The 25,777-nt window shown below is 41.5% G+C and overlaps 1 protein-coding gene across 1 annotated transcript in view; it reads left to right on the forward strand.

Moving 5' to 3' along the window:
- The first annotated feature begins 1,010 nt into the window (after positions 1-1,010).
- Positions 1,011-25,777, forward strand: part of kng1 (kininogen 1) — a 40,561-nt gene continuing 15,794 nt past the window's right edge. The window contains exons 1-4 of the mRNA XM_063045546.1: positions 1,011-1,313; positions 19,215-19,325; positions 20,196-20,283; positions 21,249-21,421. Of these exons, the coding sequence (XP_062901616.1) occupies positions 1,092-1,313; positions 19,215-19,325; positions 20,196-20,283; positions 21,249-21,421 (594 nt within the window). The 5' untranslated portion in view covers positions 1,011-1,091. The remainder of the gene's footprint in view (positions 1,314-19,214; positions 19,326-20,195; positions 20,284-21,248; positions 21,422-25,777) is intronic.

Consider the following 25,777-nt stretch of genomic DNA (forward strand, 5'->3'; position numbering starts at 1 on the left):
CTCCCACAACACTGGTTCATTTCTGAGGTTCTTTATTTATTTAAGTAATAGGAAGATATGCAAATGTCAGCAATTTTGCAATTTCCAAATCCTGAAGTTGCATGCAGAATTCTTTCGCAGTACGCTCGACAGGTAACACCAGGCTCCAGCACAAGTGTGACAAGCTGTGACAAGTTCTGCCACTCACAGTAAAAACTTGTAAAAGCTTTCTGCTCAATCCTGGAAAAGCACAGGGATTATTTCTCTAATCATTTTCAATGGGACAATTGGTTGTGAAGCATCGTTACAGTGGTGCAACTGTAATGAACAACAATTTCCCCCGGGCTCAATAAAGTATGACTATGACTATGACTATAATTAACATGTTTTAATAAAAAGATTGCTTTTAAATACTTACGTTTTCTTTACAAATTTTGTGAAGTAATTTGTTTAAATACAGTATAAAATGGTTAAATAGTTTTTAATAAATGGTTTTGAAATCAGAAATATTCACTGTTTTTGACAGTATTTTGGAATCAGCTGGTTCAAGATTTTTGTAGCTTGTAGAGTATATGTAAATTATCACCCCCCACCCCCATCACTTCATTCATATGTGTTCTTATTCTGTCGCTTAAAATCTGAATATGCTATATGGGAATCATCTTGTTGTTATCCTTAAGTCTATTCATTCGACTGAATAGCAATGTGGAATATATATGAATTGTAAAAAACTGTGATACTAAAATGCAAGGTTGAAATATTCCTCGCCTGTTTGTCACTTGCACTGCACCTTACACAACTTTGATTATCAATGGTAAACCTCAATGTCATTTGGGTTATGGTGTCATGAGGTGAGGAGACAGAAGCGCAGAGATGTCGAAACATTTGTTTGTTATCTTGAGGTTACACTGATATCTAATGTTTGATAAATTTTGTAAAGTAAACATACAATAATGTTGCAAAAGCAACTTCAAGTGTTTACTAAAATCTTGGTTCACTGCGTTTCCTATTTACTTATATAGGCCGCAGACAACAGAGAGTTTAACACACTGATTCCTTTCACTTTCTGCTAGCGGTTGGAGGCAGTGTGTTCTGCACATCCCTTACTCACTATGAAGCTGTTTTGCATTGCACTCTTCACCATTCAACTCCTAAACATTGATGCAGTATCAGAACCTGTGCGAGTTGAAGATCGCGACGCCCAGATTATTAGTTGTAATGATCCAGGTGTTTCAGCTGCTGTGGATTTCACACTTCGTAAACTCAACGCGGAGCAGAATGCAGGGAATAAATTTGCTCTTTATAGAGTACTTTTTGCTCAAGTTCAAGCTCAGGTGAGCATGCTCCTTATTGTTCATGTTATCACTATCTTCCACTGTGAGTCGCAAGTCTTTGCTCGTACTTTTCTGATTGATATTTTAATACTTCCTCTGCCACACTTTAAGGTTATTTCTACCTTATGTCTACCCATGCTGAACCTGAGATATAAGTATCCTGATTCTCAGGAGTTGGGCATTTTCTGAGCTTTAACTCACCTCTGAATCTTCCCAATTTTTTCGGCTTTTGCTTATGACATTCCCTCAGCCTTATCATTAACTGTTTCTCCTTCCACAGTTGCTGGCAGACCTGCTGAGTGTTTCCAACATTTTCTGTTTTATTTGAGATTATAATTACATAGTTTAAGGACAAAAGTTATAACTCAATGTACAAAGGCATAGGCTTCAATGTACTACATAGTGCTTGTTTTTCATCAGCATGGTGCCCCTGTGTTATACAGCTGATTGTATTGTTTTGTCACCTTGGATACCATGTTCAAAGTAAATTTATTATCAAAGTACATATATGTCACCATATACAACCATGTGACTCATTTTTTGTAGGCATTCACAATACATATAAGAAACACAATAGAATCAATGAAATACTGCACTCGGCAAGATGGATAAACAACTAATCTATAGAAGATAACAAGCTGTGCAAAACCACAAAGGAATAAAACAATGAAATAATAATAATAGTACTAATAATAAACCAATAAGCAATAAATATTGAGAACATGAGACAAAATGTCCTTGAAAGTGAATCTATAGGGAATAGTTGAGTGATGGGGTGAGTGAAGTTGAGTGAAGCTATCCACTCTGGATTAAGAGCCTGATGACTGAGGGGTAATAACTGTTCCAGAACCTGGTCGTTTGGGTCCTGAGGCTCCTGCACCTTCTTCCTGATGGCAGCAGCGATAAGAGAGCATGGCGTGGGTCGCGGAAGCTACTTTCCTGCAACAGCGCTCTGTGTAGATGTGCTCAATGGTGGGGAGGGCTTTATTCATGATCGACTACACTGTATCAACTACTTTTTGTAGGCTTTTCCACTCAAGGGCATTGGTGTTTTCGTACCAGACCGTGATGCAGCCAGTCGGTATACTCTTCACCACATATCTATAGAAGTTTGTGAAAAGTTTAGCTGACATGCCGAATATTTGCAAACTAGAGGCACTGCCATGCTTTCTTCATAATGGCACGTATGTGCTAGACCCAGGACAGACCCTTTAAAATAATAACACTGAGGAATTTCACTAGCAATGCTGCTAGTGCCATATCACTAGGAGCATTGCCAATTCATCCTTGGGAATTGTACCAGATCTAAACATAATAAAAGTAATTAAACTTAGTTCAATGTAAAATAAAGAAGATCAGCAGGGCACTTTCCTGTCAGATTTCTTCTTTCTAATGTGGATATTACAACGCACAAAATTTACAAACTTGGTCTCCATTACAACCATGAATGGACCTGGCTTTGCGAAGACCTAACCTTTAGCCTGGACTTTATGTTCAGGTTACACCAGCTTGTAACTGGAATAGACATGGTTGCAATACTCTGCTGAAGGCCATTCTCCCTGCTACTTTTGTGATAAATCAACAGATAGGAAACAAAGAAAATGACATCATCTAACACATTTTTCTTACTTTTGTAGAGTAATTTATTGCTACATGTTGTATCTAGTAGTGAGAAAATATCACCATCATGAGAATTTACAGTAGTACATATGTTAAACAACAAAACCAAAATGGGCTGAAGGATATTTCATAATTTTACATATATTCCTTTGATGTCTTATCCGGAATTTCTGCATTGATCTTGTTTGGAGTATGTGATGAACCTGCAATCTTTTAAGGTCCCAGCTGCCAAATGCATTCGGTATTGATATATGATTAATGTAGATGAAGGGGCATGTAAACTTAAGTAAATGGTATTCATTCAATCCACGAGCAAATGTTTATATTTTTTCTTCAATTGGTCCCATCCCTTGTCTTGTCAGTTTTAAATTATTCATCCAAACCAGAAGCCGTGGATGAATGTGGAGATTTGTAGTCTGCTGAAAGCTAGTTCTGTGGCTTTCCTGCAGAAGGCTATGTATGAGCAAAGGAGCTGGTTGTGGACTACAGGAGGAATGGAGATAGGCTAACTCCTATTGACATCAGTGGATCGGGGGTTGAAAGGGTGAACAGCTGTAAGTTCCTCGGCATACACATCACTGAGAATCTCGCGTGGTCTGTACATACTGGCTATGTACAATGCCTCCTTCACCTCAGATGGTGGAAGGAGTTTGGTGTGAGTCCCCAAATCCTACGGAATTTCTACAGGGGCACAATTGAGAGCATCTTGACTGGCTGCGTCACTGCCTGTTATGGGAACTGTACTTCCCTCAATCGCAGGACTCTGCAGAGAGTGGTGCGGACAGCCCAGGGCATCTGTAGATGTGAATTCCCACTATTCAAGACATTTACAGAGACAGGTGTGTAAAAAGAGCACAAAGGATCATTCGGGACCCAAGTCACCCCAACCACAAACTGTTCCAGCTGCTACCATCCATGTGAAATGGTACTGCAGCATAAAAGCTGGGCTCTGGGACCGCTTCTTCCACCAGGCCATCAGGCTGATTAATTCATGCTGATACAATTGTATTTCTATGTAATATTGACTGTCCTGTTGTACATACTGTTTATTACAAATTACAATAAATAGCGCATTGCACATTTAGACGAAAATGTAACATTAAGATTTTTACTCCTCGTGTATGTGAAGGATGAAAGAAATAAGGTCAATTTAATTCAATTCAAAAACAATTCCAATTGAAATTAAAGATGGAGTTGCATGCACATCAGCTCTGGTGTGGTTTGCAGGCCATTACTTCCTACAAAGCAAAATCTAACATTATGAATGGCTGAGGTGCTTCACTCCCAGATGAGCTCAATGCCTTTTCTGCATGCTTTGAAAGTGAGAATAAAACTACCCCTGTGTAAATCCCTGCAGCATCTGGTGATCCTGTGATCACTGTCTTGGAAGCCAACATCAGAACCCTCGCAAGGCATCAGGCCCTGATGGTTTACCTGGTAGGGCTCTGAAAACCTGTACCAACTAACTTCTGAGAATTTTCAAGTACATCTTCAGTCTCTCACTGCTGCAATCAGCTTCATAAGGGAGACAAGCATACCAGTGCCCACGAGAGCAGGATGACTTGCCTCAATGACTATCGCCCAGCGGCACTGTGATGAAGTGCTTTGAGAGGCTGGTCATGTTTAAAATGACTAGACACTCTCAGCACGGACTAGACCCACTGCAGTTTGCCTATTGCCACAAAAGGTCTACAGGGAATGCAACTTCACTTGGTCTAGGACCACCTAGACAATAGTACTGCCTATGTTAGGCTGCTGTTTATTGATTACAGCTCAATGTTCAACAAAATCAGACTCTTAGTTCTAATCAATAAGCTCCAGAACTTGGGACAGCAACTGAATGTTTGACTTCCTCACCGGGAATCCACAGTCAGTACAGATTGGAAAGGTGAGGGGAGTAATGAATTAAAAGTATTATATATGAATGCACGGAGTATAAGAAATAAATTGGATGGGCTTGAGGCACAGTTGGAAATTGGTAAGTATGATGTGGTGGGAATAACAGAGACACGGCTTCAAGTGGACAGGGCCTGGGAAATGAATATTCAAGGTTATACGTCCTATCGAAAGGACAGACTGATGAGCAGAGGGGGTGGGGTGGCTTTATTGGTGAGGAATGATATTCAGTCCCTTGCGAGGGGGGACATAGAATCAGGAGACGTAGAGTCAGTATGGATAGAACTGAGAAATTCTAAGGGTATAAAGACCCTAATAGGAGTTATCTACAGGCCCCCAAACAGTAGTCTGGATGTAGGGTGTAAGTTGAATCAAGAGTTAAAATTGGCATGTCACTAAGGTAATGCTACAGTTGTTATGGGGGATTTCAACATGCAGGTAGACTGGAAGAATCAGGTTGGTACTGGACCCCAAGAAAGGGAGTTTGTGGAGTCCCTCCGAGATGGATTCTTAGAACGGCTTGTACTGGAGCCTACCACAGAGAACACAATTCTAGATATAGTGTGGTGCAATGAACCGGATTTGATCAGGGACCTCGAGGTAAAGGAGCCATTAGGAGGTAGTGACCATAATATGATGTTTCAATCTACGAACTGAGAGGGAGAAGGGAAAATCGGAAGTGTCAGTATAACAGTTGAACAAAGGGAACTATGGAGCCATGAGGGAGGAGCTGGTCAAAGTTCAATGGAACAATACCCTAGCAGGGATGACAGTGGAACAACAGTGGCAGGTATTTCTGGGAATAATGCAGAAGGTGCAGGATCAGTTCATTCCAAAGTGTAAGAAAGACCCTAAGGGGAGTAAGGGGAGGCCGTGGCTGACAAGGGAAGTAAAGGACAGTATAAAAGTAAAAGAGAAGAAGTATAACATAGCAAAGATGAGTGGGAAGCCAGTGGATTGGGAAACTTTTAAAGAGCAACAGAAGATAACCAAAAAGGCAATACGTGGAGAAAATATGAGGTACGAAGGTAAACTAGCCAAGAATATAAAGGAGGATAGTAAAAGCTTCTTTAGGTATGTGAAAAGAAAAAAAATAGATAAGACCAAAACTAGGCCCTTGAAGACAGAAACGAGTGAATTTATTATGGGGAACAAGGAAATGGCAGAAGAGTTGAACAGGAACTTTGGATCTGTCTTCACTAGGGAAGACACAAACAATCTCCCAGATGTAAGAGTGGCCAAAGGACCTAGGGTAATGGATGAACTGAAGGAAATTTATATTAGGCAGGAAATGGTGTTGGATAGACTGTTGGGTCTGAAGGCTGATAAGTCCCCGGGACCTGATGGTCTGCATCCCAGGGTACTTAAGGAGCTGGCTTTAGAAATCGTGGACGCATTGGTAATCATTTTCCAATGTTCTATAGATTCAGGATCAGTTCCTGTGGATTGGAGGGTGGGTAATGTTGTCCCACTTTTCAAGAAAGGAGGGAGAGAGAAAACAGGGAATTATAGACTGGTTAGCCTGACGCTGGAGTCAATTATAAAAGTTGAAATTATGACACATTTGGATAGCAGTAACAGGATCGGTCCGAGTCAGCATGGATTTATGAAGGGGAAATTGTGCTTGACTAATCTTCTGGAACTTTTTGAGGATGTAACTATGAAAATGGACAAGGGAGAGCCAGTAGGTGCAGTGTACCTGGACTTTCAGAAAGCCTTTGATAAAGTCCCACATAGGAGATTAGTGGGCAAAATTAGGGCACATGGTACTGGAGGCAGAGTACTGACATGGATTGAAAATTGGCTGGCTGACAGGAAACAAAGAGTAGTGATTAACGGGTCCCTTTCGGAATGGCAGGCGGTGACCAGTGGGGTACCGCAGGGTTCAGTGCTGGGAGCACAGCTATTTACAATATATATTAATGATTTAGATGAGGGAATTAAAAGTAACATTAGCAAATTTGCCAATGACACAAAGCTGGGTGGCAATGTGAAGTGTGAGGAGGATGTATGAGAATGCAGGGTGACTTGGACAGGCTGGGTGAGTGGGCGGATGCATGGCAGATGCAGTTTAATGTGGATAAATGTGAGGTTATCCACTTTGGTGGTAAGAACAGGAAGGCAGATTATTATCTAAATGGAGTCAAGTTAGGAAAAGGGGAAGTACAACGAGATCTAGGTGTTCTTGTACATCAGTCATTGAAAGCAAGCATGTAGGTACAGCAGGCAGTGAAGAAAGCTAATGGCATGCTGGCCTTCATAACAAGGGGAATTGAGTATAAGAGCAAAGAGGTCCTTCTGCAGCTGTACAGGGCCCTGGTGAGACCACACCTGGAGTATTGTGTGCAGTTTTGGTCTCCAAATTTGAGGAAGGACATTCTTGCTATTTGGGGAGTGCAGCGTAGGTTCACAAGGTTAATTCCCGGGATGGCGGGACTGTCATATGTTGAACGATTGGAGCGACTGGGCTTGTATACACTGGAATTTAGAAGGATGAGAGGGGATCTGATTGAAACATATAGGATTATTAAGGGATTGGACACGCCGGAGGCAGGAAGCATGTTCCCGCTGATGGGTGAGTCCAGAACCAGAGGCCACCATTTAAGAATAAGGGGTAGGCCATTTAGAACAGAGTTGAGGAAAAACTTTTTTACCCAGAGAGTGGTGGATATGTGGAATGCTCTGCCCCAGAAGGCTGTGGAGGCCAAGTCTCTGGATGCTTTCAAGAAAGAGATGGATAGAACTCTTAAAGATAGTGGAATCAAAGGTTATGGGGATAAGGCAGGAACTGGATACTGATTGTGGATGATCAGTGAATGGTGGTGCTGGCTCGAAGGGTCAAATGGCCTATTCCTGCACCTGTTGTCCATTGTCTATTGTCTATTAAATAACATCTCCTCTTCGCTTACAATAGACACTGGTGCACCTTAAGGGTGCATGCTTAACCAATTGCTCTACTCTCTCTAAGCCCACAACTGAGTGGCTAGGCACAGCTCAAACGCCATCTATAGAACTGCTGACTACACAACTATTGTTGGCAGAAGTTTGGATGGTGACAAAGAGCTGTACAGGAGGAAGATGGATCAGCTGGTTGAGTGATCTCCCAACAACAACCTTGCACTGAACATCAGTAAGACCAAGAAATGACTGTCGACTTCCGGAAGGGGAAATCAAGGGAACATACACCAGTCCTCATCAAAGGATCAGCAGTGGAAACAGTGAACAGTTTCAAGTTCCTGGATATCACCATCTCTGAAGATTTATCCTGGGCCCAACATATTGATGCAATTACGAAGAAGCTATATTTCATTAGGAGTTTGAGGAGAGTTGGTATGTCACCGAAGACGCATGCATATTTCTACAGATGTACCATGGAAAACATTCTAACTGGCTTCATCACGGTCTGGTGTGGAGTGGCCTCTGCACAGGACTGGAAAAAGCTGCAGAAAATTGTAAACTTAGCCAGCTCCATCATGGGCATTAACCTCCCCAGCATTACGGGCACCTTCAAAAGCCAATGCTTTTAACAGAGGGCATCCATCATTAAGGGCCGTCATCATCTAAGACATGCCCGCTTCTCATTAAAACCATCAAGGTGGAGGTATAGGAGCCTGAAGACACACACTCAATGCTTTAGGAACAGCTTCTCCCCTTCTGCCATCAGATTTTTGTACTTCTCTTTTTGCCTCTCTTTTTGTACTTCTAAAAATAATTATATATACTTATTGTAATCTATAGTTTATTATTATTATGTATTGCAAGCTACTGCTGCTACAAAACAACAAATTTCATGACATGCCAGTAATATTAAACCTGATTCTGATTCTAATAGTTTTTCCAGTTTGGTACCCTTAGCAGGGAGAACACCACATCCTAAGCCTCTACACACCTTCGAGGTACAGAATTCTACAGAATCACCAACTTCTGAGAGAAGAACTTTCTCATCTCAGTCCTCAGTGGACTAGCTCTTCTTCTGAGACTTTAATGGTCCCAGAATCCCCACCCCACCCTAGGGGAGCATCTACCTGCATCCACACATGTCGTTGAGCTCTGATTGAATTTTTTGACTTTCAGTAAGATCTTCTCCCATTTGTCAAAACTGACTGTGTCCTGGAAACAGTCCAGTGAGTCTTCAATGCACTCTTGCTCTGACAAGTACAAGTTGCATACCTCTTATCCAAAATTCCAAAATCCAAAGAACTCTGGAATCCAAAACTTACCTGAGCACTGACATGACAGGATGAATAGAAAATTCCACAAGGTGCTGGGAAGATTCCCAGGTGATGCACACACAGTTGTCTGCACACCACGGACAGTTCTAAGAAGGCTTGGCCTCCACAGCTGCCTGTGGCAAAGAATTCCACAGATTCACCACTATCTAGCTAATGAAATTCCTCCTCACCTTCATTCAAAAAGGACACCCCTCTATTCTGAGGCTGTGCCCTCTGCTCTTAGACTCTCCCACCATAGGAAACATCCTCTCACATCCACTCTATCAAGGCCTTTCACCACTCGATACGTTTCAATCTTCTGAATTCTAGTGAACACAGGCCCCAACCCACCAAATGCTCTTCTTTTGACAAGCCAATCAATCCTGGAATCATTTTTGTGAATCTCCTTTGAACCCTCTCCAGCTTCAGCACATCCTTTCTAAGATGGTGGTTGGCCTGATCAGAGAGGATGACGAGACAGCCTACAGGGACAAGGTCCAGCCGATAACAACCTGGCCCCTAACACCCAGAGGACCAAGGAGATTATTGTGGACTTCAGGCACGCTAGGAGCCACACTCATGTCCCCATCTACATCAACGGAGCTGTAGTGGAGCGTGTATCAAGTTTCAAATTTCTTGGCGTCCACATTTCCGATGATCTTACCTGGTCCCTGAACTCCTCCATCCTGGTCAAAAAGACGCAACAGCACCTTTATTTCCTGCAGAGCATCAAGAAAGCTCACCTCTGTCCCAGGATACTGACGGACTTTTACCACTGTGCCACTGAGAGCATACTCATCAACTGCCTCTCAGTGTGGTCTGGCAATTGTCCCGTATCGGACCGCAAAGCACTCCAGTGGGTGGTGAAAACTGCCCAGTGGATTATCAGCACCCAATTGCCCACCATTGAGAACATCTACCATAAACGCTGCCTGGGCAGGGTGAAAAGCATTATCAAGGATGCATCTCACCCTAACCAAGGACTTTTTACTCTCCTCCCGTCCGGTAGGTGCTACAGGAGCCTCCGCTCCTGCACCAGCAGGCACAGGAAGAGCTTCTTCCCTGAGGCTGTGACCCTGCTGAACCTCACATCACACCGCTAAGCAGTATTGCACCCATATTGGACTGTCTCATTTATATTTGTATGCTGTAGCATTTACTTTTTATTTGCAGTTATTTTGTAAATAATACCATTCTTGTGCACTTCTGGTCAGATGCTAATTGCATTTCATTGGCTTTGTATCTGTACTCGGCACAATGACAATAAAGTTGAATCTAATCTAATAAGGAGCCGAAACCTGCTCACAATACTCCAAGTGAGGCCTCACCTGTTCTTTATAATGTTTCAACATTACATCTTTGCTTTTATGTTCTAGTTATTGTGAAATGAATGCTAACATGGTATTTGCCTTGCCTTCCTCATCACAGACTCAAGCTGCAAATTTATCTTTAGGAAATCCTGCACAAAGACTCCCAAGTCCCATTGCACCTCAGTTTTTTAGTATTTTCTCTCCATTTAGAAAATAGTTAGCCCTTTCATTTCTGCTATCAAAGTGCATGACCATACACTTCCCGACACTGTATTCCATCTGACATTTTTTTCCCATTCTCCTAATCTGTCTAAGTTCTTCTCTACTTCATCAAAACTACCCGTCCCTCCATCTATCTTCATATCATCTGTAAACTTTTCAACAATGCCATCAATTCTATTATCCAAATCATTGACATATACTGTAACGTAAAAGGAATTGGTCCCAACACAGACTCCCGGGCACCACCACTAGTCATTGGCACCCAGTCAGAAAAGGCTCCTCTTATACCCATTCTTTACCTCCTGCCAATCAGCCACTGCTTGATCCATGCTCAAATCTTTTCTGCAATACCATGGGCTTGTACCTTGGTAAGCAGACACATGTGTGGCGCGTTTTCAAAGGCCTTCTGAAAATCCAAGTACACAACATCAATTGATTCTCCTTTGTCTATCTTGGTTTTTACTTCTTCAAAGAATTCCAATAAATTTGTCAGGTAATATTTTCCCTTGAGGAAACCATGCTGACTATGTCTTATTTTATCATGTGTCTTCAAGTACCCTGAGATTTCATTCTTAATAATCGACTCCAACAGTTTCCCAACCACTGAGATCAGACTAATTGGCCTATAGTTTCCTTTCTTCTGCCTTTCTTCCTTCTTGAAGAGTGGAGTGACATTTGCAATTTTACAATCAGGAACCATCCCAGAACCTAGTGATTCTTGAAAAATTATTACTAATGCCTCCATGATCTCTTCAGCCACCTCTTTCAGAACCCTGGGGTGTACACCATCTGGTCCAGGTGACTTATCTATCTTCAGATGTTTCAGTTTCACAAGAAGCTTTCTAGTTATCATAACTTCATGCCCCCGAAACCTGGAACTTCCACCATACTGCTAGTGTCTTCACAGTGAAGATTGATGCAATATACTTCTTCAATTTATCCACTATTTCTGTGTCCCCCATTACTAACTCTCCAGCATCACTTTCCAGTGGTCCGCCTCTCATACATTTTATGTTTCTGAAGAAACTTTTGTTATCCTCTTTAATACAATTGGCTAGCTTAATTTTGTATTCCATTTTTACCTCCTTAATGACTTTTTAATTGCCTTCCCAATCTAACTTCTCACTATATTTTGCTCTGTTATATTCCTTCTCTTTGGCTATTAAGTTGGCTCTGACTTCTCTTGTTAATCACAGCTGGGTCACCTTTCCTTGAGAATGCTTATTCCTCTCTGAGATTAGTGTCCCTTCCGAATTGCTTCCAGAAATTCCAGCCATTGCTGCCTTGCCATCATCCCTGCCAGTGTTCTTTTCCAATCGATTCTGGCCAACTTCTTGATCATGCATCTGGCATTCCCTTTACTCCACTATAATACTGATATATCTGACTTTAGCTTCTCCTTCTCAAATTTCAGAGTGATTCAATCACATTATGATCACTTGTCCATAAGGGTTCTTTTAAAACAGCTCATTCCCTAGTGGGCTCAACTACGAGCTGCTCTAAAAAGCCATCCCGTAGGCACACTAGAAAGTCTCCCTCCTATAATCCAGCACCAGCCTGCTTCTTCCAATCTACCTGCATATTGAAGTCCCCCATGACTATTGTAATATTTCCTTTTCCGCATCCATCTTCTATCTCCCATTGTAATTTGTAGGCCACATCCATACTACTGTTTTGGGATCCGTATACAACTCCCATCAGGGTCTTTTATCCGTGCAGTCCCTTATCTTTGTCTACAATGATTTAAAACCTTCCGACCCTATGTCACCGCTTTCTAATGATTTGATTTCATTTTTTACCAACAAAGCAATGCTGCCCCCTCTGCCTTCCTGCCTATCCTTTCAATACGTTGTGTAACCTTGGACATTAAGCTCCCTGCAATAATCTCTTAGTCATGATTCAGTGATGCCTGCAACATCATACTTGCTAACCTGCAAATGGGCTGCAAGTTCATCTGCCTTATTTTGTATATAGCGTGCATTCTGATACAACACCTTCAGTGCTGTATTCACTCTTTTCAGTTTTGTCCATCTCTTACATTGCAATTCATCCTGTTGACTGCAATTTTGCCTTTACAACAGTCCCTCCTCACTACACATTGCTTCTGTTTGTAAACCAGCTACCTCTTCTGCAGCACTGTTATCTGCTTTCTCTATGATACTTCTTGCATTGAAATATATGCAGCTCAGGACACCAGTTGCACTATACTCAACCTTTTGATTCCTAACTTTGTCTGACATCTGACCAACATCTGCCTCTACAACTTTTCCACTAACTTTTCTGGCACTCTGCTTCTCAATGTCCTGTGTCTCTGGTTTAAATCCCACTGTGCAGCATTAACAAATCCTCTCGCTAGGATATTAGTCCCCCTCCAGTTCAGGTGCAAACCGTTCCTTCTGTACAAGTCCCACCTTCCCTGGAAGACAGCCCAATGATCCAAAAATCTTACATCCTCCCTCCTGCACCATCTCCTTTGCCACATATTAAACTGTATGATCTTCTTAAATCTAGCCTCGCTAGCACATTGCACGGGTAGCAACCCTGAGATCGCACCTCTGGAGGTCCTGCCCTTTAACTTAGCACCTAACTCCATGAACTCCCTATACAGAACCTCGTCACTCATCCTACTCATGTCATTGGTACCTACATGGAACACAACTTCTGGCTGTTCACCCTCCAACTTAAGAATGCTGAGGACTTGATTCGAGATACCCCGGACCCTGGCACCCAGAAGTCAACATACCATCCAGGAATCTCATTCTTGCCAACAGAACCTCCTGTCTGTTCCCCTAACTAAGGATCCCCTGTCACCACAGGATGTCTCTTCTCCCCCCTTCCCTCCTGAGTCTCAGAGGCAGACCCAGTACAGAGACCCGACTGTGACTGTCCTCTGTTAGGTCATCCTCCTGACAGTGTCCAAATTGATACACCTGTTGTTGAGGGGGATGGCCACAGGGGTACTCTGCACTGGCTCCTTAACCCCTTTCCCCTTCCTGACTGTCATCCATCTTCCTGTGTCCTGTACCTTGGGTGTCACTACCTATCTATATGGCCCATCTATCACCCCTTCAGCCTCCTGAATGATCTGGAGTTCATTCAATTCCATCTCCAACTCCTTAACATGGTTTGTTAGAAGCTGAACTGGATGCATTTCTCGCAGTTATAGTCGTCAGGGACGTTGGCAGTCTCCCTGCCTTCCCACATCCTGCAAGAGGAGCATTTCACAACCCTACCAGTCATCCCTACTGTACCTCGTTGAGCAGACGAGGTAATAATGGAAAAAACTTGTACTTCTCTTTCCGTTGCTTTCTCTGAGTGAAGCCTCGAAGAGCTAAAGCCTCAAGATCACCACTCTACGTCCACTCATACGACGGTCACTGCGCTTGCCTCTGCCTTCCTTTAGTTTGCTCTTACTAATCAATGCTGACTGGTCACTGGCCAAAGCTCAGAGGAGAGGCCACTGCAAGCAAGGGTGCCCCAAGTTACTGGAAATCATCTAACAAAAAAGACCAAAGTATCACTTACCTTCGTAATTACTTCCTGAACCTACATATTAACTTTCAAAAGAGCAGAAAGAACAGGAGGAGCAGTAGGTCTCTCGGCCTCTTAAGCTTACCTTGCACTTCAATATGGTCCTAGATCATTTATATTGGCCTCAATTCCTCATTAGTGTCAGTTAAACTTTTCAAATATTTATCTCCATCTTAGAGTCATAGAGCACTACGGCATAGAAACAAGCCCTTCAGCCCATCTAAACTATGTCAGCTTGGTTTTCTGCCTAACCCCATCTACCTGCACCCAGACTATAACCCTCCATACCTTTATCATCCATGTACCTATCCAAGCTGCTCTCAAATGTTATAAATTGAATGCAAATACACCACTTCTGCAGGCAGGTCAATCCACACATGTGCCACCCTCTGACTAAAGAAGTCTCCCCTCCGAAAACTCTTACATAAAAATGTAAAGATATAAAATGAACTTGCCCCACCTCACTCCGGGGAAGATGTTCACTAGGAATCTGGTGAAACCCCTAAGGAGTGGAAGTGGGCAACATTGTCCTGGTATTTAAGAAGGGTGACTACACTGACCCTGGAAACTGTTGACCAGTAAGCTTAATGTGTATCACAGGTAAGAAACAATGTTAAAAGATGAGATGGACAAGCAGCTCAAAAGAACAGGCATGTTAGCAGAAAGCCAGCATGGGTTCAGAAAGGAGAAATCATGTTTTACTAATATGCTGGAGTTCTATGATTTGTGATAACAATAGAGCAGTTGATGTCATTTACTTGGACTTCCAGAAGGCATTTGACAAGGTACCCCACAAGAGTTTTATAATCAAATTACAGGAGGTTGGGTTTCAGGGGCAGGAAGTGCAAATGGGTGCAGAACTGGTGCAAAAACAGAAAACGATTATGGTGAGAGGATGATTTTCTCACTTAGCTGGTGGTAAAAACAGGGTTCCACAGGTGGAGACTGGTTAAAAGGAGATTTCAGACTAACATCAGGAAGCATTTCTTTACACAGCAAGTTGTGGACACATGGATACTTTTATTATGGACACATTATTATGTAATTATATAATAATTATTATGGACATATATATAATTTTCTGGATAGATAGGGTCTGCTTAGGAACAGTCAACATGGATTTGTGCGTGGAAGGTCATGTTTGACAAATCTCATTGAATTTTTTGATGAGGTTACTAAGAAAGTTGATGAGGGTAAAACGGTGGATGTTGTCTATATGGACTTCAGTAAGGCCTTTGACAAGGTTCCACATGGAATGTTAGATAGGAAGATTCAATCGTTAGGCATTAATATTGAAGTAGTAAAATGGATTCAGCAGTGGCTAGATGGGAGACGCCAGAGAGTAGTGGTGGATAACTGTGTGTCAGATTGGAGGACGGTGTGTAGTTGTGTGCCTCAGTGATCTGTACTGGGTCCAATGTTGTTTGTCATATCTATTAATGATCTGGATGATGGGGTGGTAAATTGGATTAGTAAGTATGCAGATGATAGTAAGATAGGTGGTGTTGTGGATGATGAGGGAGGTTTTCAAAACTTTGCAGAGAGATTTAGGACAGTTAGAAGATTGGGCTGAAAGATGGCAGATGAAGATTAATGCTGAAAAATGTGAGGTGCTACATTTTGGTGGAACTAATCAAAATAGGACATACATGGTAAATGGTAGGGCATTAAAGAATGCTTTAGAACAGAGGGATCTAGGAATAATGGTGCATAGTTCCCTGAAGATGGAATCTCATGTGGATAGGGAGGTGAAGAAAGCTTTTGGTTTTCTGGCCTTTATTAATCAGAGCATTGAGTATAGGAGTTGGGATGTAATGTTGAATTTGTATAAGGCATTGGTAAGGCCAAATCTGGAGTATTGTGTACAGTTCTGGTCACTGAATTAAGTCAGAAGGATGTCAATAAAATTGAGAGAGGTCAGAGGAGGTTTACTAAAATGTTGCCTGGGTTTCATCTCCTAAGTTACAGAGAAAGGTCAAACAAGTTAGGTCTTTATTCTTTGGAGTGCAGAAGGTTGAGGGGAGACTTGATAGAGGTGTTTAAAATTATGAGGGGGATTGATAGAGTTGACGTGGTTTGACTTTTTCCATTGAGAGTGGGGAAGATTCAAACAAGAGGGCACGGGTTGAGAATTAGAGGACAAAAGTTTAGGAGTAACATGAGGGGGAACTTCTTTACTCAGAGAGTGGTAGCTGTGTGGAACGAGCTTCCAGCAGAAGTGGTTGAGGCAGGTTCTATGTTGTCGTTTAAAGTTAAATTGGATAGATATATGGACAGGAAAGGAATGGAGGGTTATGGGCTGAGCGCAGGTCGGTGGGAATAGGATAGGGTAAGAGTTCAGCATGGACTAGAAGGGCCGAGATGGCTTGTTTCCGTGCTGTAATTGTTATATAGTTATATGGTTATATATGGAACAAACTACCTAGTTGTGTAGTTGAGAGTAGAACCTTAGAGACTTTCAAATCTAAACTCAATAGTTATTGCAACACACTATGTTTATAGGAATTTGGCAAGCTTTGCTGGGCCGAATGGCCTGTTGATGTCAAAAGCTTTCTAACGTTCTAACATTCTACCCTCAGAGAGAAAGAATTTCCATGCGCCTCTGTTTTAAATGACATTAGAGGTAGTAGAGCCGAGGACAGGAGGACACAGCCTCAGAATAGAGGAACATCCATTTAGAACAGAGATGAGGAGGAATTTCTTTAGCGAAAGAGCGATGAATCTATGGAATTTGTTATCACAGGTGGCTGTGGAGACCAATTCATTGGGTATATTAGTCAGGGCATGAAGGATTACAGGGAGAAGGCAGGAGACTGGGATTGAGAAGGAAGTGGGTCAGCCATGATGAAAGATGACGTGACTGAATGAACCAAATGGCTTGATCCTGCTCCTAAATCTTATGGTCTTATTTTGTCTCCTGGTTTGTGACACTCCCACTAATGGAAATATTTTCATGTACACCCAGTCAAGTTCCCTTTGGATCCTATATGCTTGAATAAGTTCAACCTTTGTTCTACAAAACTCTAAATTGCAAACTTTCAATAATTCTTGTATGGAAACACACCAATCCCTCTGAATAGCACCACCTTTCAATGGCACACTATTTAAAAATGCTTCCCTTTTCTAATTTTTCAACCAAAAGGAACAGCACACTTTTTCAGATTATATTCGATCAGCCTTGTGCATTATTAGGCTATCTGTATCTCCCTACAGTCAGCTTATGTCTTCCTCACCCTAGCTTAGTATCCTCACCAGATTGGAAGATATGAGTTGGAACTGGCATGTTATTGTCACACGTACCAAGATACAGTGAAAAGCATCTTGCATACTGCTTACACAGATCAAATCATTACACAATGCACTGCGTTGGAACAAGTTAAAACAATAAAAATGCAGAATAAAGTGTAACAGCTACAGAAGAAGTGTAGTGCAGGTAAACAATAAGGTACAAGATCATAAAGAGCTAGATTGTGAGAACAGGAGTTCATCTTAGTGTACCAGGGAAGAATTTAATAGTCTTATAACAGTGGGGTAGAAGCTGGACTTGAGCTTGTTGGTATGTGCTTTCATGCTTTTATATCTTCTGCCTGATGGACGTGGGGAAAAGAGAGAATATCCAGGGTAGTTAAGGTCTTTGATTATGCCAGCTGATTTACTGAGGCAGTGAGAAGTGTAGGCAGAGTCCATGGAGGGGAGACTGGTTAACATAATATGCTGAATTGTCTCCATAGCTCTGCAGTTTCTCAGGGTCACGTGCAAAGCAGATGCCATACCAAACTATTATGTATCCAGGCAGGATTAGTAATGGTCAATAGGGACATGTCAAATTCCTTTAGACTCCTCAGGAGTTGGTGAGCATTCCTGGTCTTGGCATCAACATGGTCGGACCAGGACAAGCTGTTGGTGATGTTCACTTCTAGGAAATTGAAGCTTTCGGACTTCTCAGCCTCAACACCATTGATGTAGACAGGAACCTGACATTGCCCCACTTGCTGAAGTCAGTGACCATCACTTTTGCTTTGCTGACATTGAGGATAAGGCTTTTGTCATTAAATAGCGGGAGAAGAAGATGGCGGCGCGACGCAGTGCGCGCAGCTCTCTGGTGAAATGATATCATATTTGTAAGTCGAATGCCTTGCACAATTCTCATTTGATGGAGACAGACGCGAGAAGCACAGAGGAACATCTGGAGAAATTTCTGAAATGCCCGGTTCGCTGCTGCTGCTGCTGTGCGATCGAGAATCTCCGGAGGGAAGGCCCCAAAATCCCCGACTTTGCCTGCTGCTGGCGACCGAGGCTGGGGTTGAAGCATTCAGCAGAGATGGTGCTTGGTACTCGATGTCGGAGGGCTGATCGGAGCTTGAAGTTTTCAGATGACTCAGAGTCGGACTGTGGTCGGGCATGGCAGGGAGAGTTTTCTTCCTTCTCCCGTCTGCGTGAGATGTGGGACTTTCAAGAGACTTTGAACTTTTTTTACTGTGCCCATGGCCTGTTCTTCATCAAGTTATGGTATTGTTGCACTGTTGTAACTATATGTTATAATTATGTGTTTTTTGTTAGTTTTTCAGTCTTGGTCTGTCCTGTGTTTCTGTGATATCACACCGGAGGAATATTGTATTATTTCTTAATGCATGCATTACTAACTGACAATAAGAGAGGACTGCGTGTCCTCATAATCTAATCTAACCTAATCTAATCTTTTCACTGGAATCTCCATCTCCTTCCTCTACCCTGATTTACCATTATTTGAGATATGGCCCAATGCCATCTGCAGGTGCAGTTAGAGTGGAATCTGGCTATGCCTTCATGAATGTACAGTGAAGGCTGAGGACACAGTCTTGTGGAACACCAGTGGTTAGTATTATATTTGACCTGCTCAACCAAATCATTGAAGCAGACTGTGAATAGCTGGGAGCTCCAGCACTCAATCCTGTAACCCAATGGCGACAACCTCCCAACCTGGAAATGACACATCTACACCTCTGTTTATGCCCACATAAACTTTTCTTAATAAATATATATGTCTATATATTTTCTTACAACCTGCTTTGAATTTGTATTTCTAGCCTAAGAATCCAAACTGCCTATTTGACAAAAATTGTTTCTCATAGGAAAGATTTGGATTAAAATACACGGTAGAATTTAGCATCTATGAAACAGACTGCCCCGTTGGAAGTGAAAAGCTCTGGAAAGATTGTAACTACAATGAACCAAGAATTGCAGTAAGTTTTTAAAATTTTTAATTGAAAACATGCGTACTGTCAAAGAGCAAATGAGGATTACACTGTGGCACTGCAGTTAGGGTCCTCTATTTGATTTTACCCTTGGGTGCTATCAATTTGGACTTTGCACATTCTCTCTATGATTATGTGAACTTCCTCTGGCTACTTTGGTTTCCATAGATATGAGGTTGATAGGTTAAAAGGCTTCTTTAAGTTATTCCTTATCATAGATCAATGGCAAAAATAATCAAAGGGAAGTTGATGGGTATGTGAGAGAGAGAAAACAAGTTCCTACAGATGCAGGGAAATAAGGAGAGGGGGCATGGAATGATGGGATTGCTCCACTAGGAACCAGTTTGAATTGAAAGTTTGTGTCAACATTAACCTCATAAAAGTACAATTTGTATATTTTCCAACAACCTTTGTGAACATTTATAAACATTAACCACATTTGAAACTACCTAGGGATACTTAAGTTCCTTTTCCGCTGATATAAAGTGACATGGCTGTCTTAAGTGTTGGGAAGCATTATATAAATATGATTTTTAAGTACTCAAATAACATTTTGATTTAGGCAGTGTAAGGGGAAAAGCCAGTTATGTGTCTTTTGTTGCAACTTGGGACAGCCAGCATTTATTAGCCCACTCTAGCCATTTATTCATTGCTGTTGTACTGAACTGGAGGCTAGCTCTGTGCATCTTCTGAGAATCAGGGCAGTGGACTAAATGAAAGCTTGCAGATGCTGAAGGTCTTGAAGCACAGCATCTTGTGGGTTATAAATTGTACCAACTCTTATTTGTCTATAACCAGCTTTGATGTTTGGATGAATTCAATTACATTCAATTTTTCTGATTCTATTATTATTTTTAGTCTTCTGGTAAATGCGATTCAGAGACGATCCTCAATAGAATCCGAAGAATAAGTGAAGTGATTTCACACAACTGCACATTTTCTCAAGGTATGAGTTCTTAAAATGATACTAAGCAAATTAAGGGGTAGAAAACGTGTTTAAGAGCAAATTCAAAAGCCCATACACTCAGAAAGATACTTCATTTAAATACCATGATAGGGCTTGCAGTCCAGATATACTACAGGGCAAACACAAGGAAATCTGCAGATACTGGGATTTCAAGCAACACGCATAAAAATTGCTGGTGAACGCAGCGGGCCAGGCAGCATCTATAGGAAGAGGTACAGGCAACGTTTCGGGCGGAGACCCTTCGTCAGGACTAACTGAAAGAAGAGATAGTGAGAGGTTTGAAAGTGGGAGGGGGAGGGGGAGATCCGAAATGACAGGAGAAGACAGGAGGGGGAGGGATGGAGCCAAGAGCTGGACAGGTGATTGGCAAAAGGGATTTGAGAGGATCATGGGACGGGAGGCCTAGGGAGAAAGAAAGGGGAAGGGGGGGGAACCCAGAGGATGGGCGAGGAGTATCTCCCCCTCCCCCTCCCACTTTCAAATCTCTTACTAACTCTTCCTTCAGTTAGTCCTGATGAAGCGTCTCGGCCCAAAATGTCGACTGTACCTCTTCCTATATTTCTACAAGGTATGCACCCAGTTTGGAGACATAAATTTCAGGATTTTGTTTTGCAAGGAACAGCTTTAATAACTCGCCAAGACACAAGGAACCATGCAAACAGAATTATGTGGATTGTTTTTTCCTGATTTCTGAATGTTGTTAGAACAGAAGATAACCAGCAGAAACAGTAATGGGCCTATTCTCTAACAGAAGGAGATAAAATCTTGAATTTAGAAAAAGATAATTTATAGAAAAAGCCAGGTAAATAGAAATAAGGGAATATCTCCTTAGAACTAGCATAATTATCTGTGATTATATTGGAAAATCAATTGTTGTCTCCATTATAATTAAATCTATAATAATTAAACGGCTGCTGTTTAACTGTCTGTGAATTGCTTCCCAGATCACGAATGGATTTTTCCTGAAAAAGGACCATGCCTTGGATGTGAAGGATTAGTGGAAACTGATAGTCCCACAGTACATAAAGTCAGTGCATATGTTACTCAAGAATTCAACACGAACAGAACATTCACAAATTACTTTCGGATTGCAAAAGTACACAAATTAACTGAACAGGTTAGACTATTCTTTTTAAATAAATCCATAATTATAATATTTCTATCAGTGTTTGAGTCATTTAGATCTGATCATCTTATGAATTTTCCAAAGGAATATAAGAAAGAATATAGAAACAACTAAGAGCCATTTAGCTCATTGAATCTGTTCCAAATTCAATTCGATAAATTCTTATCAGTAGCTTTCAGCCCACTTCTATTAAAACCTTTGGTTAACAAAAATCTATCAATCTCATATTTAAAATTAACAAATGAGCTAACATTAGATACTACTTACAGGTATGCAACAAATTTATAGACAATAGACAATAGGTGCAGGAGTAGGTCATTAGGCCCTTCGAGCCAGCATCACCATCTTTAAGAGCTCCATCCATCTCTTTTTTGAAAGCATCCAGAGACTTGGCCTCCACAGCCTTCTGGGGCAGAGCATTCCATATATCCACCACTCTCTGGGTGAAAAAGTAGTTCCTCAACTCTGTTCTAAATGGCCTACCACTAATTCTTAAACTGTGGCCTCTGGTTCTGGACTCACCCATCAGCGGGAACATGCTTCCTGCCTCCAGCGTGTCCAATCCCTTAATAATCTTATATATTTCAATAAGATCCCCTCCCAACCTTCTAAATTCCAGAGTATACAAGCCCAGTCGCTCCAATCTTTCCACATATGACAGTTCCGCCATCCCGGGAATTAACCTTGTGAACCAACGCTGCACTCCCTCAATTGTAAGAATGTCCTTCCTCAAATTTGGAGACCAAAACTGCACACAGTACTCCAGGTGTGGTCTCACCAGGGCCCTGTACGGCTGCAGAAGGACCTCTTTGCTCTTATTCTCAATTTCCCTTGTTATGAAGGCCAGCATGCCATTAGCTTTCTTCACTGCCTGCTCTACTTGCATGCTTGCTTTCAGTGACTGATGTACAAGAACACCTAGATCTCGTTGTACTTCCCCTTTTCCTAACTTGACTCCATTTAGATAATAATCTGCCTTTCTATTCTTACCACCAAAGTGGATAACCTCACATTTATCCACATTAAACTGCATCTGCCATGCATCTGCCCACTCACCCAGCCTGTCCAAGTCACCCTGCATTCTCATAACATCCTCCTCACACTTCACCCTGCCACCCAGCTTTGTGTCATCGGCAAATTTGCTAATGTTACTTTTAATTCCCTCATCTAAATCATTAATATATATTGTAAACAGCTGCGGTCCCAGCACTGAACCCTGCGGTACCCCACTGGTCACCGCCTGCCATTCCGAAAGGGACCCGTTAATCACTACTCTTTGTTTTCTGTCAGCCAGCCAATTTTCAATCCATGTCAGTACTCTGCTCCCAATACCATGTGCCCTAATTTTGCCCACTAATCTCCTATGTGGGACTTTATCAAAGGCTTTCTGAAAGTCCAGGTACACTACATCCACTGGCTCTCCCCCGTCCGTTTTCATAGTTATATCCTCAAAAAATTCCAGAAGATTAGTCAAGCACGATTTCCCCTTCGTAAATCCATGCTGACTCGGACCGATCCTGTTACTGCTATCCAAATGCGTCGTAATTTCATCTTTTATAATTGACTCCAGCATCTTTCCCACCACCGACATCAGGCTAACAGGTCTATAATTCCCTGTTTTCTCTCTTCCTCCCTTCTTGAAGAGAGGGACAACATTAGCCACCCTCCAATCCACAGGAACTGATCCTGAATCTATAGAACATTGGAAAATGATTACCAATGCGTCCACGATTTCTAAAGCCACCTCCTTAAGTACCCTGGGATGCAGACCATCAGGTCCCGGGGACTTATCAGCCTTCAGACCCAACAGTCTATCCAAAACCATTTCCTGCCTAATATAAATTTCCTTCAGTTCATCCATTACCCTAGGTCCTTTGGCCACTATTATATCTGGGAGATTGTTTGTGTCTTCCCTAGTGAAGACAGAACCAAAGTACCTGTTCAACTCGTCTGCCATTTCCTTGTTCCCCATAATAAATTCACCTGCTTCTGTCTTCACGGGCCCAATTTTGGTCCTAACTACTTTTTTCCTTTTCACATACCTAAAGAAGCTTTTACTATCCTCCTTTATACTCTCGGCTAGTTTACCATTGTACCTCATATTTTCTCCGCGTATTGCCTTTTTAGTTACTTTCTGTTGCTCTTCAAAAGTTTCCCAATCCTCCGGCTTCCCACTCGTCTTTGCTATGTTATACTTCTTCTCTTTTATTTTTATACTGTCCATTACTTCCCTTGTCAGCCACGGTCTCTCCTTACTCAGTATCTTTATTCCTCTTTGGAATGAACTGATCTTGCACCTTCCGCGTTATTCCCAGAAACACTTGCCATTGCTGTTCTACTGTCATCCCTGCTAGGGTATTGTCCCATTGAACTTTGGCCAGCTCCTCCCTCATATCACCATAGTTCCCTTTGTTCAACTGTAATACTGACACTTCCGAATTTCCTTTCTCCCTCTCATTGTAGATTAAAACTTATCATATTATGGTCACTACCTCCTAATGGCTCCTTTACCTCAAGGTCCCTGATCAAATCCGGTTCATTGCATAACACTAAATGTAGAATTGCATTCTCTTGGGTAGGCTCCAGTACAAGCTGTTCTAAGAATCCATCTCAGATTTCTTTGAGAAATCCTCAAATTTGTATCACCTTTATATATAGAACTGCTTCCTAACTTCACTCTTGGTTGGCCTGCCTCTTTTCATTGTGTCCCATTGTTCTACACTTCTGAAATCACTAGAAATCACTTCTTTCTGTCTATCAATAATCTCCCCTTAATATTTTGAAGACTTCATGCCTCCCAACAACCATCAAAATTCCAGGGAATATAAACCTAGGTTGTGTAATCACCGCATGTCATTTAACTCTGGAAATAATTCCAATAAACTTATTCCTAGATCCAGCTAATAAACTGTAATTTCAAATCCATAATCCCCAGGTGTGCCCACAATACTCCAGATCTGTTCTAAACATAATTTTACAAAGCTGTGCATGATATTCCTTTTACCACACTTGAGCTAGCATTCCATTTGCCTCACTTAAGTCTTTCTGTACCTGCTGATAGTATTTCCTATGAGCGTTGAATATGGACTACTGTGTTTGATTACTCCCTCATATTTTTCCATTAACTTTTCTGTCTATAGCTATTAATATCTCTTTTTGTATATAAATACTCCCATTATCCTGCTCTAGCTTAGGTGGTGAGGGATTATGAAATCAGAGCCTCCACAACATAATACACACAAGAAGTACCTGCTTTGATTGTTGGTTAAGCTAAGGTGCAGTCGACCAAAATGCTTGAACCACTGCCTCTATTATCCACAAACATTCTAAACACATTTAAAATAAATTATTCTATACAAAACTAGTTAAAATGAAGTTTAAAATTTATATTTAAAAGTACATCACATTAAGACCCTAGGAATTTTTCAAAATAATTAATTGCACTTAAATTGACTTAATTAAAGGAAAACATGTAAATTATCAGAATTATACTTCTTTCCTTTACAGCTGCTCCTCTTCATTTAAATGAATGAATAGTTTAAATTATTCTCATATTTTTACTGTTGCTGATACTGTATCAAATAAACACAGAAATGCTATAGTGAAAAACTGCTGGAGAAATCCAGTGATTTGAGCTGCACCTGTGGGCTTGACCTGGTGAGTTCCTGTAATAAGCTGGGTTGAGCAAGCCCAAACTATTTGAGAGTCCAGGAGATGTAGTAATAAATGTACAAGCACAACAAAGTAACTTAAGCCTCATAAAGTAGAAAACACAAATAAACCACACAAAATACTAAATAGCAAGTCACAAAGATTTTCACAAACATTTCAGGGCTCATCATTCTTAGTCACCACTTGATAGCTGCTGAATTTCTGAATTCTGAATTTCGACTCACTTCTGAGACAACCCCCAGTCCTAGGCACTAATCGTGATTTCTGGCCCTAGGATGAAGTCCAATGAAACCAGGAAAGGCATCCCAATAAATATGAGTTTCACAAATGCAGGGAGACACACAGAGACAGACAAACTCTTTAATCTTTTATCTCAACACAGCCTCTCTTTTTTCAAACACATCCCATGCCCATAAATGCGGTGTTCATAAATTGATTAGACGCTCTAATGGTCATTCCTCATCCATTAGTCCACCAATGTTTTGGACGCAGCATTCCTTGGTCTTACATAAGGGCATTAATATTACATAAAAGCAATAAACCCAAATCCCCAAAAATAGTATCCATCAAGCAAACTTGATAGACGTTCACCATTTATTGGTGCCTGAGACTAAGAAAGAATCCAGCTGCTATCAGCAAACATTCTACAGTCATTAAGTGTTTACCTTGTACAGA

This window comes from Mobula hypostoma, chromosome 4 (assembly GCF_963921235.1).
Source record: "Mobula hypostoma chromosome 4, sMobHyp1.1, whole genome shotgun sequence".
In the NCBI taxonomy this organism is placed as follows: domain Eukaryota; kingdom Metazoa; phylum Chordata; class Chondrichthyes; order Myliobatiformes; family Myliobatidae; genus Mobula; species Mobula hypostoma.